The following is a 15,811-nucleotide window of genomic DNA, read 5'->3' as shown; positions in this document are numbered from 1 at the left end:
TACATGTAGCTTTATGCCTGAATTGATTAGGGCATAGACATACTGTATTTTCAAGGTCACATTTTTCTTGCAGTTTTGGCTACTTGCAAAGTTGTCTACTAAAATAAATATCTATTGGATTACAGAAAGATGAGAGAGTAATATTTTATTAAGAACCGAGGGGGTGTATCAACATTTTCTAAGATTTGGCTCTACTCATTTAGTAGTAGAGATCAGATTAAGAAAATGTAAATGCCTAATCTCCAATTCCTAAATCTTTACTGCACCATTCTGTAGAGGTATTATTCAACAGCTCTAAACATTTAAAGCAGCAAAAATTCTTTAAGAATATTTTGATTGACTTTACTCATCCATTTAAAACATTCACTGTACGTGTGAAAGTTTCCATGTTTTAAACTATTCTTCCCCCTTTGTGTATATTACAAGCTGTACAGTGGTTTCTCAGTACTAATTAAGCTATTGCTTTTATCTTGCTTGTAAAAGTCTATTATGCTCTCTACATTAAATACATTGCATTCTCTTTTGCAGCGACTGATTTGTGCCTAGTAACACAGTAGTAACCAGATAATTTTTTTGGTTGTTGGGGTGTTTTAGCATAACATTTCTTAAGATTAGGTATTTTCATCAGGTCAGTCTGTTTTTTAAAAAAATCACTATTGTGTTAAAATTCTCACAACTTGCTCTTTCACTTCTGTATCAGGGTGATGCAATAAAGATGCCAGTTTCTGAGCAAATGGGGTAGAGTCCCTGCAGAATGTAAAGAAAATTGAATCTTCACTGTATTGGTCCTGAATCATGGTGCCATCTTCATTATTCACGTTCTTTTTCAAGTTTGCAGCAAATGCCAGGGCTCTGAGCAGAATATCTCTGTTGATACAGTTGTCAAAAAGTAGCAGCAATGATGGCACCTAGGATATTCAAGAAATAATCCATACTTAATCACCAGCGGTAAGTACAGGTAACTAAATCTCCTAACTTAAAAAAAAAAAAAAGTAAAAAAAAATCTGCACCTAAACCATCTAAAACAGAAACCCTATGAAATAACAGAATTCCATATGCTGGGAAAGCATGCCGAAACTTGCACAGCGTGCACATTTCCTCTTTAGAAAAGACTGGCTTGTGCATCACAGGCTAATAAATGCTTTGTACTTTCAATCTCCAAAACGTGGCTGTCTGGAAAATTCCCATTTAGAAGAGAGGGTCTGCCTTCCTTCTCAATAATATTTCTTTTGCCCTCTGCAGTGATCTGAATGTTTTTACGTTAACGCATCTGATAAACAAGAAAAGGATACAGTTTTAACAGAGAACTGAATATATAGCTACCCTAATCTTGTTTTAATAATGACAAGCTGGTGCTATCTCGACTAGCTTCGCTCATGGCAGCTAGCTCAAAAGTAAAAGCCAATGCGTGTTTTAAGAAACATACTTTGGGAAGGGGGAGGAGGATTCATAGATTTCTAGGTTGGAAAAGACCTTAGAGATCATCGAGTCCAACCATCCCTAATCCCCATTAAACCATATCCTCAAGTAGCTCATCCACCCTATTCTTAAACACATCCAGGGATGGGGACTCAACCACTTCCCTGGGCAGCTTATTCCAGTGGCTGACAACCCTTTCAGAGAAGAAATACTTCCTAACATCCAACCTGAATCTCCCCTGACTAAGCTTATGCCCATTTCCTCTTGTTCTATCTCCCATCACTAATGTAAAGAGCCCTTCCCCTACCTCCCCACCATCTTTTCTCAAGTATTTATAGGCCGTAATCAGGTCTCCCCTCAGCCTCCTCTTCTCCAGGCTAAACAGCCCCAACTCCCTCAGCCGCTCCTCATAAGTTTTATTTTCCAGCCCCTTGACCAGTTTAGTTGCCCTTCTTTGGACCCGCTCCAGGAGCTCAATATCTCTCTTAAAGCGAGGGGCCCAAAACTGGACACAATATTCCAGGTGCGGCCTCACCAGTGCCGAGTACAGGGGCAGGATCACTTCCCTGCTCCTGCTGGTCACACTATTCTTGATACACGCCAGTATCCCATTGGCCTTTTTGGCCACCTGGGCACACTGCTGGCTCATATCAAGCCGGTAGTCAACCAACACCCCCAGGTCCTTTTCCGCCAGGCAGCTCTCCAGCCACTCCTCCCCGAGCCTATAGCGATGCTTGGGGTTTTTATACCCCAAGTGAAGGACTCTGCACTTGGCCTTATTAAAGCTCATGCCATTGGCCTCAGCCCAACGATCCAGTCTGTTCAAATCCCTCTGAAGGGCCTCCCTACCCTCGAGCAGATCGACACAGCCTCCCAGCTTGGTGTCGTCCGCAAATTTACTGAGGGTACATTCAATCCCCTCATCCAGGTCATTGATAAAGATGTTAAACAGAACTGGACCCAGCACTGAGCCCTGGGGAACCCCACTGGTGACCGGCCTCCAGCCGGATTTAGCCCCATTTACCACCACTCTTTGGGCCCGGCCATCCAGCCAGTTTTTAACCCAAAGGAGGGTGTGCCTATCCAGGCCAGCAGTTACCAGTTTCTCCACCAGAACACTATGAGAAACTGTATCAAAGGCTTTACTGAGGTCCAGGAAAACTACATCCACAGCCCTTCCCTCGTCAACCAGGCGGGTCACCCTGTCATAGAAGGTGATCAGGTTTGATTGGCAAGACCTGCCTTTCATAAACCCATGTTGACTGGGCCTGATCACCCGGTTAACCTGTATGTGCTCATTAATAGCACTCAAGATAACCTGTTCCATGACTTTGCCCGTCACCGAGGTCAGACTGACAGGCCTGTAGTTCCCCAGATCCTCCTTCCGCCCTTTTTTGTAAATGGGGGTAACATCCGCCAGCCTCCAGTCCAGCGGAACTTCCCCAGTGAGCCAAGACTGCCCAAAGATAATGGACAGGGGTTTGGCAATGACATCCGCCAGCTCTCTCAGGACTCTCGGGTGGATACCATCAGGCCCCATAGACTTGTGGGCATCCAGCCGAAGGAGCAGATCCTTGACCCGTTCCTCTTGGATCACAGGAGCTTCGATCTGCTCTCCCTCCCTGCACTCAGACACCGAAGGCCAGCTCACCTGGGAACTGCTGACCTTATTATTAAAGACTGAGGCAAAGAAGGCATTAAGGACCTCAGCCTTGTCTTCATCCCTAGTGACTAACGTACCCCCTGAGTCCAGTAGGGGCTGGAGGTGATCTTTAGCCCTCCTTTTGTTATTAATATATTTATAGAAAGACTTTTTGTTGTCCCTTACGGAGCTGGCTAGTCTAAGTTCCAATTGGGCTTTTGCCTCCCTGATTATCTCCCTACATGCCCTAACTTCCTCCCTGTATTGATTCCTGGATGCCTGCCCATTCTTCCAAGACTTGTAGACATCCCTTTTTCTTTTGAGATGTTCCCAAATCTCCTTTGTTATCCAAGCTGGTTTTCTACCCCGGCGGCTCGACTTCCGGCACACAGGGACAGCTCGCTCCTGTGCCTCCAGAATTTCCTTTTTGAATAGTAACCATCCCTCCTGCGCCCCCTTACCCTTGAGAGCTGTCTCCCATTGGACTTTGTTAACCAGACTTCTAAACAGCCCAAAGTCAGCTCGCCCAAAGTCCAGCTTGGCCGTTTTAGTGTTCCCTCTCCTAACTTCCCCTAGAATTGAGAATTCTATTATCTCGTGGTCACTAAGCCCCAGGCGTCCTCCAACCTTCACATCTCCCACAAGACCTTCTCTGTTCACAAACAGCAGGTCTAGGGGAGCTCCTTCTCTAGTCGGTTCACTAACCAGTTGTGAGAGGAAGTTGTCCTCCACACTCTGCAGGAACCGCCTAGACTGTTTCCTGACTGCCATGTTATACTTCCAACAGACATCAGGCAGGTTAAAGTCACCCATAAGGACAAGGGCTAGTGAGCGCGAGACTTCCCCCAGTTGTTTAAAGAATAGCTCATCAGTCTCACTGTCCTGATAGGGTGGCCTGTAGCAGATACCCACTACAATATCCGCCTTCATAGGCCCCTCTTTGATTTTCACCCATAGACATTCTACTAGGTCATCCCCAACATTTAACTCTAAACAGTTTAGATCTTCCCTTACATACAGGGCAACCCCACCACCCCTTCTACCTCTCCTATCCCTCCTGAAGAGTTTGTAGCCATCCATGGTAGCACTCCAGTTATACGAGTCATCCCACCATGTTTCAGTGATGGCAACTATGTCGTAGTTTCCCCGGATAGCAAGAGCTTCCAGTTCCTCTTGTTTATTGCCCATACTGCGTGCGTTCGTATAGAAGCACGTAAGTTGGGCTTTCGACCCCACGGCACCCCTAGGGGGGGAAGTTTTATTACCTGAGCTGTTATTTTTGGGATTCTCTTTAACCTCTAGGCAACTTGTGTGTTGCTCTTGACTACACATATCACCCCCTAGTATCACTGAGGCAGCAGGCCGAAGGCACCTGCCTACACTCCCTTCATCAGACAATGGAGGGCCGTCCTCGGCTGTTAATCCTCTAAGTCTGATAATACCCCCCACCCCCTTCACATCTAGTTTAAAGCCCTGTTGATGATCCCAGCTAGTTCTGTAGCGAGCAGCCTTTTCCCCCGTGGAGACAAACCCGCCCCGTCCCTAGATAGAAGATCTGGCATTAAGGTCAGCCCGTGGTTAAAGAAGCCTAGGTTGTTTTCCTCACACCACTTTTGTAGCCAATTATTTAAATCCTCGATCTTTGTTTTCCATCCTGTGTCATGTCCTAGAGTCGGTATGATAGAAGAGAATATTACTTGGGCCCCCGATCCCTTCAACATTCTTCCCAAAACCCTGAGATCTTTCTTAATAGTCCGGATGTTTCTTTTCCTAATGTCATCCATACCAACTTGGAAAAGAAGAAGAGGGTAGTAATCAGTGGGCCTGACTATAGATGGGAGTTTTTTTGTTACATCCCTAATTGTTGCCCCAGGAAGGGAGCAGACCTCCCTGTGTAGAGGGTCAGGTCTACAAATCTGGCCCTCCACACCCCTCAAAAGGGAGTCTCCTAAAACAATCACCCGCCTTTCCTTCTTAACTGAGGCTGTCTTGATGATACGTGTGGTCCTAGGGAAGGATACTAGCGTGTGTGTATCATCATCCTCCCTGGGTGTTGGTTCCACTTGCAGAGTTTCAAATCTGTTGTGTAATGGAACCTGGGAGGTAGTTGCAGGAGCAGAGGGGGCAGGCTTGCCGCGCCGGGCAGGGACCTGCTGCCATTGCTCATTCCCACCTGGATTCCTCTTCCCGGCCAGGTGGGGAGAGGTTGGGGGCTCCTCAGTCTGAGAAGCTGTGGTAGCCTGTTGGGTCTGCGGGCGGGAGCACAAAGTACTGGTCCATTGGTCAATCTCCCTCTCACACTCCCTGATGGCCCTCAGCCTGCTTACCTCCTCTCTGAGCTCTGTCACCAGGCGGAGGAGTTCCTCCACCCTGGCACAGCTCCCACAAGTGAGTTCCCCGGTGGCAACCTGAGCCAATACACTTGGGGAACAAGACCTGCAGCTTACCTGGGTGGCAGCGTGCACCCAGCGGGGGTCCGTCTGGGAGGCTGCGTCGGTCCTGGCTGGCACCGGGCTGGAGGCAGCCTTCGCTTTATGCCCTGACTCTGTTTTAGTTTGAGGAAAGGATATAACAGAAATAAACCTGTATGCCAAGGCCAGCAGTACCAAATGTCAGATAAGAGTTCTCCATGAAGATATATAAGTAAACGCACAGCGAAAGTTCACTTGTAGGGCTTAGAGACAGTTTTATGGCTGCATTTGAGTAAAGGGTGTGGATTTCAATGGAATTTGGTCTTCTAAGGTATGGTATGTTTGCTATAGGAACAGCTGTTGAGAAGTATTATTTACAGTACTGGTTGTGTTTGGTATTTGTACCTGGTCTTCAATTGATACCATAGAATCATAGAATGGTTTGGGTTGGAAGGGACCTCAAAGATCATCTAGTTCCAACCCCCCTGCCATGGGCAGGGAAAGCCTCCGCTACACCAGGCTGCCCAAAGCCTCATCCAGCCTGACCTTGAACACTTCCAGGGATGGGGCATCTGCAACTTCTCTAGTCAACCTGTTCCAGTGCCTCACCACCCTCAGAGTGAAGAATTTCTTCCTTATATCCAATCTAAATCTACCCTATATATATACTGACTGCATATCTAGTACTGAGGTTTGGGGTTTGTTTTCGAAACTTACCTGGGGTATGATGTATACTACATACAAAAATTTCTCTGGTGGAAAGGGAAGGTGAGAACAGGCTTCTACAAGTCGTCACTGATTATTTGGCATGGTACACAAGAAGTATGACCAACTGCCTGCAAGTGCATAGGCCCTGTGATTCTCCCTCTGCAAGCACAGTATCTGTTTTACACCATGCTCTGGAGGAAGGCCAGCCTAGGAAAGAATGTACTCTTCTAGCTACTAATTTTAGTAAACCAGGTACTTCCTAGAATTTTACTCTGGAGTTGCATATATACTTCTAATGTATTAAAATTCTTCTAATGGATGCACATACCTACACGCATACACATGTACAAATGCTAAAAATACAATGCAATAGCAAGAACCTTACTTGAGCTCTGAGAAGATGTCTTGTCATGGCTGGGTTTGCAGATAAGTTCACAAGTACTTTCAAAACTTGAATCTGAAATGGAGGACATCCAAGTTCATTGCAAGGTCCAAAACTGGTAAGTACAGCAGTAATGGGCATCGGTAATGTCAGTGTTGACTTGGGGAGGAAAAGGGAGAATGGGCCAACAAACATCTTGAGTTGTGCGCTTCAGTCTTTGGTATAGGAAAAAACAGAGCTTATGGAGTCATTGGCACATATGTACCAAGTATAGGTATTTTAGAAGCAAATTCAGTTTGCCTTAAACATCAAAATAAGGCAAGATCTTTAAACAACTCGCAGTAGGCAAAATATTTTCAAAATATAGAGAGGATGTTTAAGTACTGTATTTAAAATGTGATCAGAAGCTTATACAGATACTCCTTTGTACTCTCCTGGACCTTGTGACACTATTAACTAAACACTCAGAAAAGGCCAAATGCTACTTGTTGTACTTCAGTAAAGTAGGTCTGCTAAGTTTAGTGGAAATTTGTGTTTTGGAAAACTAGTTTTGATCTGATAGAGCAATTGAGTACACTGATATTGATGGTACTGTGACATCTTGAACAAACGCTGAATTTAGTCCCTATTTGAAGCTTTTATCTTCTTTCAATATTAAGTAATTCTCAAATAAGCCAAATTACCCATTGCAGTCATGAGGGCTGAAAGACATGTAAATGGACAGAAATCCATAACTGAGGTTGTCACTGCTTGGCGTGTTCCCCTAGAGAGATTCATGCATCAGTGAAGCCTTTCACATGCAGATCCTCCTTGCTCTGTGATGCAGCAGCAATGTTTATCCAGCTGAAGAGAGTTCTGGAGTTGCTATAGCAAAGGCACAGGACAATAGCAGTGCACACAGCACTGGTTTGGGAGAGCTCTAGCCCAACGGCTCCACTATCAGGATTCCCTTCCTTCCCCTCTTCTGAATTTACATTGAGAAAGTAGCATAGATCCATATTTTACAGATTTTATGCACTATCATTAATGAATGTTTGATTTTCTAAGCAGTCTAAACCACTTTACAAAAACAGTAAAAAGGAGGTAAGTAAAGCAGCTTCCTAAATGGTTTGTAACAATACACTACCCAATACCTGTGTTCTTTCAGTTCCTTCTGAAAGCAAACGAAGAAAGCATGGAATTGAATTTATCATCTTATGGTGGTAGTCACTGGTAACAGACATGTTTGTCAACAATCTGAGCCCAGCTAGCTGCAGATCAGAGTTCAGGGGAGCTGACTCAATGTTGCTACACACTTGTGTAATATATACCTGGGGGAAAAGGGAAGGAGATAGAAGATGTTTTTTGATACAAGCAGATTTTCTATTCACAAATCACATGAGCAGCCTAGCCACAGTAGCGTAAAATACCTCTTGAATACTGCTGGCTGAATACATAACCTGATCAAGGTTGCTGGAAACAAGTACTTTTTTCTTTTGTTGTGAATATATTCAAACGTCTATGGGCATGATAGAAGGATAGAAGCAGACATTACAGAGTTACGCTCACTAACGTTCCTGAAGCACAAATTGCTCTAAAAACCCAAATGACTTTGACTCCATCTCAGCAGTGGATTGACTCCATCTCTCAGTGGCAGATTTGCTTTAAGGAGTTATTTAAAAAAATCATTTCAGCAACCGACATCTTCTAAAATGTTGAGAACAAACTAAGGACAAGTCTTGGAATGAAATCCTTTCTTACAACCATGTGGCCCATTCACTGGAGTACTCCTCAGGAACAGTGATGACAACTGACACTGACAAGTGCTTTTTACCAGCTTTTCTTCTGGATGACAGTACCCAACGGATCTTGGGGTCCTAACTAAGAAAAAAAAAAAGACTTTGCCTTTACCAAAGGAGTTGTTTTCTACCTAATGCCTATATAAATATTTGCTGCTAGCAAGCACTACTTTAAAAAAGTTGCTAAGCACTAAAGATGCTGCAACTACCATGTACAGTCAAACTGTCTTTTTATGAAGCTAATGAAAAAACTAGTAAAAATCTGCACATCTGCATCAGCTCTCTGCTTGGACACTTTTTTATCCATTAATCTGATAATATCAAAGGATGCCTTTTTGATGGTGGGTCCTTTCACATCCATACTATCTACATTTACCAGCAGGACTTGTTATTACATATTGTTCTTTTAAGATGAAAGAAAAAAATTGGTCTTATACAACAAACCGAGGGGATCGATTACTGCTTTCTTCTCTCTTTCCTAAGGAGTCATGCTAAATTGAGTCTTCAATCTATAGAATCATAGAAGAGTTTGGGTTGGAACCATGACTTCTCGAATATGATGGATAGTGGCTTAGCAACTTACGTGCCACTTCCCTCAGAACCCGTGGATGCACCTCATCAGGTCCCATGGACTTGTCCACCTTCAGGTTCTTTAGATGGTCTCAGATCTGATCTTCTCCTACAGCGGGCAGTTGTTTATTCTCCCAGTCCCTGCCTTTGCCTTCTGTGACTTAGGCTGTGCTGCTGGAGCTCCTGCCAGTGAAGACTGAGGCAAAAAACTCATTGAGTACCTCAGCCTTCTCCATATCCGGGGTAACCAAGTCTCCCATTTCCTTCTGGAGAGGGCCTACATTTTCCCTAGTCCTCCTTTGATCACTGATGTATCTATAGAAGCTTTTCTTGTTGTCCTTGACGTCCCTGGCCAGATTTAACTCTATCAGGGCTTTAGCTTTCCTAACCTCATCTCCGGTTGCTCGGACAATTTCTCTGTATTGCTCCCAGGCTACCTGTCCCTGCTTCCACCCTCTGTAGGTCTCCTTTTGAGTTTGTCCAGGAGCTCCTTGTTCATCCATGCAATTCATCCTGTTAAACAACCACTGCTGATGTTCTAGACACGTTTGGGAATCATCTTGTCTCATGTAATTTTACTATAAATTTAGCAGCACAATCTCTGCTTAATAGCAGTTGGTGAAAGCTGAACACAAGCTGCCTGGTTTCGTAACTGTCTTTGAAAAAAGGAAGTGTCAGTGATGCAATGCATTTGTAAGTTATCCTTTTGGCCTCGGGATGCACAGATCATCCAGATCTGCTGACTCGTATGTCTAACATCAAAACATTTTGGCATCTTGGCTTGTATTTGACAAATACGCTGAAAGCCCTGTACTATCTCCTGTGTCTCAATTACTTAGATGTTTCCCTTTAAGGAACGTACCTGTATCTCCTCCTGATTTTTAATATTCATACTTAAATTATTAAGTGCATTTAGTGCTTTTTCTTTAACTTTGGGAACACAGTCTGAGAGCATTCCTCCAATAATACAAAGGCCATCCAAATTTCGGATTATATCCTGAAATATAAAACAGATAGTTAATAAGATTATTAAAAAAATTAAATGCTGAAGGCTTTCCTTGAAGTTTCCATTTTAATGCAAATGGAGTATGTGAACGAAGACTTCCAGAATAGACTCCGCTGTTTAAAGACAGAATGTTAGCAGATATTGCTTTATTGCTTCCACTGAAATGAAGAATAGTCCTCCTTAGGGCCAAAGTATTATATGACATTATTTGACAATGGCATAACACCTTTACTTTCAAAATTTGGCCTGCAAAGCATGCTTAAAGCATTTTAGATTATAAAGAATCAAAGGTAATTATTGCATAATGAGTTTATAGAATAGCTGAGCCCGGTCACAGTACCTAAAACTCCTGACTGAACAGAACAGAATTTCAAGATGCAGCTCTGTATTATTATGAATAGAAGTTCTAAAACTATATCTTTCTTTTCCTTTACACTTGATTTTTTTTAATCTTTCTCACTTAGACTCTAACCATCACTGAAAAAAGCATATACTGTTTTGAAGAAAATGAAAAATAGGCCAATGGGCCTTGGGACATTCTGTTCTGAGAGATTTATATTAAGAAAACAGTTTTGAGAAGCCAGAATAGACAGCTGTCATAAGTACCATACAAAAAGGAAAAAAAAAAAAAACAACGAAAGAAAAGTGTGGGACCCTGGAGGTTAAACCTGTACAAAGGCATGAAAATCTACATCCAGCTCAAAAGTTTTCTGCATCATATTTCCAATTGATTCCAAGAGACCTGGATAGTTGGAAAGTTGCTGAGATGTAAATGGAATACAACTTTGTAAAGATAAAAAATTAGTTTAAAGTATCTCAGTACATTCCAGATCTGATCCTGAAAGTGTTTAACCCTTCTCCAATTCAGCCCTTTCATTAACATTACATAACTGTAAGCAACAGAGACAAAGATATTTACAGCACTTGGAAAGCATAGAACTCTGTATAGCCTTTACGTTGTACGAACATTAAGCTTAAACAAATTTTGTGAAGCTGGTAAATTATATTATTTGGGCTAGCAGAAATTAAGGCATAGAGATAAAATGGATTTTAGAACACAAGCTATTGTAGCTCTCAGTCCTGTGTCACTCTCCAGCAAAACAGCCCCTCTCCATACTGACTAGTATTGAAACACTGTTGTTTTCTACAGAACAATACTTACTTGATTTACAGAGAAGGCAGCACTGTTGCTGAGAGTGATTAAAGCTTGCTCTTGAATTAATGGATCATCTGTGGCCTGGAGCAAATGAATAAGTTTCTGTAGAGCATCCGCATCCATGGTATGGGTTGACACTGGGGGACTATTGTCTGTCAGTGTTTAAAAATGAAATACTTGATACCAAGTTTGAGACATTTCACTTTGTTACCACTTAACGTTTTTTTACAAAGCTGAGGTTTAGCACTCAGCTGTGGGACGCGTGGTTCTAAGTTTGATTGTACCCAACCATCATACCGTGGCAAAAAGACTGTCTTTTAGAACAGACGGACTTCCGTCCCTTTTCTCGAGTCCTCTCACTACCTCTTTTCAAAGTAGGACATAAAAGGAATACATAATAAGCACGTGGAGTACGTGACTATTTAGTTACCAACAGCAAACCTCCCCTTCAAAATTATTAGGAATATTCATGAAACATGATAATTTTTTTTTCCCTTGTGTTGCCTGAAATGAAATGTGGAAATCTGTCTGGACATTGTAAGAAAAGAAAATAGAACTTCTGACTTGCAGACCAGTGTTTCCAGAAATTATGATAATGACGTTTTGCTAGTACCCTCAGGTCTTTTGACAAAGTAATCGCCACAATGTTAAGAATGGTGTCACCTGGCCAACTGAGGAAGGCTGTTTCTGAGTCAGAATGATGTTACGGAGTACCTGGCTTTCTTAAAGGGTGACGCAAATGCCATCAAAGACCATTTTCAGCCAGGTTGGAGACCGAACTATTTAGCTAGCTGAATAGCCTGAAGACCTCATCTATGACTACTGGACTAGTCATAGATGCCTCAAGATGACTTTTGAGAAGCTAACCAGTCCTTTATAATTTCAAATATTTGCTGCCACCATCTCACCAGGTGAACACCACAGTATTCTTTGGGGGAGAAAAAAAAAAAGAGGTCAAGGTTAATTACTTTACCATAATCCAAGAGCTAGCTTGAAAAACAAAACTGATTTTTATCTTCATCTCATCATCATCTAAGCAGTGTTTAGCTTTGAATTACAGGAGAACATAAATAATAAGAGCAATAATGGGCAAGTCAGCCCATTAAGTAAATACACTGACTGGACATACGCTTTAGGGGGACTTTAAAAATACAAATCAGGCTTTTTAAAAAACAAAACATGCTCTAAAGACCTTCAAAAACGCCGCACGACCATTAGCAGGCCGACAGGCAGCACGGTTGGTACCGTACCCCCTCACTGGCAGCGGATGCGTCTCCGCGGCCAGGGGCGGGCAGCAGCCCGGAGCCGCGCTCTAGAGCCGCAGGCAGCGGCTCGGCAGGGGCTGGAACCCCCCCGCGCCCCGCCGCGGCTGCCGGGGCCTCCGCCGCGCTCACCGGTGCGACAGCGGCCCGGCCGGCAGAGACTCGGCGGCGCTCCCGCCCGCCCCGCGCCTCACCTGACAGCGGGCCCCGGGCGGCCCCGGCCGCAGCGCGCTGCCCCCGCCGGCGGCCCGCCGCCAGCCGCCACAGGCAGTAGCAGGCGCCCGCCCCGAGCACGACGGCCGCCGCTCTCACCGCCGCCCCCCGCGAATCCCCCATTTTGCCCGCCCGGAAGCCGCCGCCCCATCCGGCACGGCTCCGCTCGGGCCCCGCTTCCCTGCTGCAGCCGCGCCGTGGGGCCCGCCGTGCCAGGGGCATCCAGCCAGGGGTGCTGAGCGCGGCAGGGCTGTGTGTGGTGCAGGGGGGTCCTCAGCCTGCTGGCGTGCAGCGAAACGCAATATGTTAAAAATACATACGCTGAAAACATTTGCCTCGGGAGGACGCAGAACCGCTGACCAAATCCTTACCCTGTGGTGCTGCCATCTCAGCTGCTGCCCTTCGGGACACCTACATCTGCAGATGTGCTGGGCTTCCGCGGTGCACACGGGCAGCAGCCGCAAACACCGGCAGCACTCGCGTCGGCTGAAAATCAGGCCCAGGTGGAGAGCCAAAGCATGGGCAAAGCAGATCCTGGTAGCGCCGGGCGGGAAGGGCTCTCTGGGACCCCTCGGAGCAGTTAACTGGTGAATGCTCCTCTCTCTGCCTCTTGGCACCTGACAGCCGTTCTGCCACTCCTCGCCCCGCTCGATGGGCGAGCGGGGAGCAGGCTGGGACGGACGCGGGCGCGCAGCCGTCCGCGGAGCAGGGACAGGGCGCCCATCCCCGCCGGCTGCAGGTGCCGCGGAGGGGGCGGCGGGCACCGCGGGGCACCGCGGCGCGGGCAGCTGCAGGTCGCGGGCCGCTGCAGGTCGCGGGCCCGTTGCTACGCGACCGCCGCCGCAGCTGGGCCCGGCGCCGTCATGGCGTCCCTCAGGACCGCCAGCCCCGAGCTCCGAACGTACTTCAGCCGCCACAACCTCCTCGACATCTACGAGGTAACGGCGGCAGAGGGAAACGACCACCTCCCTTCCCCGCCCGAGACCCGCTGCCACCGCCCGCCCCGGCCCGCGCCCCCGCTTTCTGCGCAGGCCCCGCGGGTCCGAGGCGTCTTCGGCCTGCGCCATGGCAGCCCTTGAGGGGAGCGCTTTCCGCCGTGGCGTGAGGGAGGCGGCCCTGTCAGCCGTCCCTGGCCCTCCACCACACCGGCCGCTCATCCTCGCTGGTCGGCGGCCTGGTCCCCACTGAGGTCGGTGGGACCACAGACTCCCCCAGTAGCGTTCGTGGGCGGGAGGCGACCTCCTCCTCGCCTCCGCGACGGGCCTCGCGTGTTCCTCAGCAGCGCTCCGGTATCGGGTCCCTCAGCGTTGGCCGGGGTGTTTCACACCCCTAACGCGGCTCCCCGCTGGTGCAAGGCGTGGTGTTGTTCTCCCCTTGTTAATGGCTTGCCTCAAGCGATTTGTGAAACCTTTAAAAATAGAACTGAGCTGGAACAAGGTAGTTCTGCTTCTTAATCCGTATTTAAACTCAAATGATGACTGAAATGAAGGCAAACACAGTGAACTGCACTGACACCTTCCCCAGATTTGCCTAAGATTTTTAGTTTTAATAACAGAAGTACTCCTAAGTTTCAGCTGGAAACTGCGACATGCAGTGGCTGGATACTTCCCTCTTTCCCTTGTTTCCCTTTTTGAGTGAGTATTTATGGTCATTTATGTGGTAAAAGGTAAAGGTGGTGGCAGACCACATTTTAGATGTTGCATTATTTATTGGCCCAGGAGTAAACAAACTTCCATGAAATGTTAGAGAATAAACCTGTTTGTCACAACGTGAAGGACTGGGGGGGGGGGAAACAGTGGGTTTGCCTTTAGAATTCGTACCTGATTCTCTGTATTTCTTTAGTTTCGTCCCTCTTTATCTCTGTCACGTTCACCTCTGCCCATTTCAAAACCTGCAGCAGCTGTTTCCTTAAAACAAAGAAAGGCACAATGCACAAATACAAGTGTAAGAGACATCCTGATACTTTTAAGCTACCAAAAATAAACCTCATTTGTAAGCAGCTATTACAGCCAGGATTTCCATGGAAACATTAATAAAGAAATCTTGAGCCAATTAGAATAATTATAGAGCAGCGCTGCCAGGCAGACTGAGTACCTCTCCTGAGAGCCTGTCTCTCGATCATTCTCTGTTTTTTTAAGCACAGAAAAACAAAGGATAAGATGTATCTGCGTGAGGTGTATGTCTTGATTCAGCACTTCAAAAATAGCTCATATTTACATTTCCAAGCAAAAGTTATAAATACCTTTATAGCAACAGTGACATTAAGTTAATAAACTAAAAATGAAAGAATTAAAGTTATGATTAAAGGGAGTTTCTTAAAAGAAAACCAGTTAAAAATTAGCTACGTAAGATCTTTGTATCATTTTTTTCTTGTTTCTTAGAGGTTGGTGCTTGTTGATATCTAGCCGTATTTCTTATTTCATATTATTACATTTTAATTTCTTTATGAAGTTACAGTGTGCTTGGTGTGAAGGTAAATGAGATGATACTGGCCCCTGTATTAAGGAAGATCAAAGCTAAGCCAAGACGTATGAACATTTATACACATATTCTCGAAATTAAGGATATAGAGTTCTAAAATGGCCATTTGCTTAAGTATTTTTATGATTAGGTTGTGGTTTGGACATGGTCCAAACACAGGTGAAGTCCAAATAATCGTGTCCAAATATTTTGGGATTCCCTGCTGTGTCTGAGTCTTTCATTCCTGTCTGATTTCTCTCTTTCAGGTCTTATCCAGATTTACTTTTAAACAGTATCTGTAAAAAGTCAGGCAAACTGTAATCCTGCAAACACTACGCATATGATCATAGAATCATAGAATGGTTTGAGTTGGAAGGGACCTCAAAGATCATCTAGTTCCAACGCCCCTGCCATGGGCAGGGTACACCAGGTTGCCCAAAGCCTCATCCAACCTGGCCTTGAACACTTCCAGGGATGGGGCATCCACAACTTCACTGGGCAACCTGTTCCAGTACCTCACCACTCTCTGAGTGAAAAATTTCTTCCTTAAATCTAATCTAGATCTGCCCTCTTTCAATTTAAAGCCATTGCGCCTTGTCCTATCACTACATGCCCTTGGAAAAAGTCCCTCTCCAGCTTTCCTGTAGGCCCCCTTTAAGTACTGGAAGGCTGCAATAAGATCACCCCGGAGCCTTCTCTTCTCCAGGCTGAACAGCCCCAACTCTCTGAGCCAGTCTTCATAGCAGAGGTGCTCCAGCCCTCGGATCGTCTTCCAGCCCTCCTCTGGACTTGCTCCAGCAGCTC

General features: G+C 45.6%; 2 protein-coding genes across 3 annotated transcripts in view; one reads left to right on the top strand and one right to left on the bottom strand.

Moving 5' to 3' along the window:
* Positions 1-653: 653 nt before the first annotated feature.
* Positions 654-12,670, bottom strand: ARMC10 (armadillo repeat containing 10). 2 transcript variants are annotated; one of them, XM_086610516.1, is made up of 6 exons: positions 12,529-12,670; positions 11,079-11,224; positions 9,773-9,907; positions 7,696-7,872; positions 6,566-6,637; positions 654-908 (listed from the first exon to the last, which is right to left on the bottom strand). In XM_086610516.1, exons 1-6 carry the CDS (start codon positions 12,668-12,670, stop codon positions 654-656), a joined length of 927 nt encoding a protein of 308 aa, XP_086466642.1. The 2 variants fall into 2 exon arrangements, with proteins under 2 accessions (XP_086466642.1, XP_086466643.1); XM_086610517.1 differs by having other exon boundaries at positions 12,583-12,670.
* A 740-nt stretch (positions 12,671-13,410) lies between these two features.
* FBXL13 (F-box and leucine rich repeat protein 13) overlaps positions 13,411-15,811 on the top strand; it is a 104,570-nt gene continuing 102,169 nt past the window's right edge. The window contains exon 1 of the mRNA XM_086609861.1: positions 13,411-13,485. Coding sequence (XP_086465987.1) covers positions 13,411-13,485 — 75 coding nt within the window. The remainder of the gene's footprint in view (positions 13,486-15,811) is intronic.

This window comes from Tauraco erythrolophus, chromosome 4 (assembly GCF_009769465.1).
Source record: "Tauraco erythrolophus isolate bTauEry1 chromosome 4, bTauEry1.pri, whole genome shotgun sequence".
In the NCBI taxonomy this organism is placed as follows: Eukaryota; Metazoa; Chordata; class Aves; order Musophagiformes; family Musophagidae; genus Tauraco; species Tauraco erythrolophus.
The sequence above is the reverse complement of the archived record's forward strand: the minus strand, read 5'-3'. Positions and strand labels throughout refer to the sequence as shown.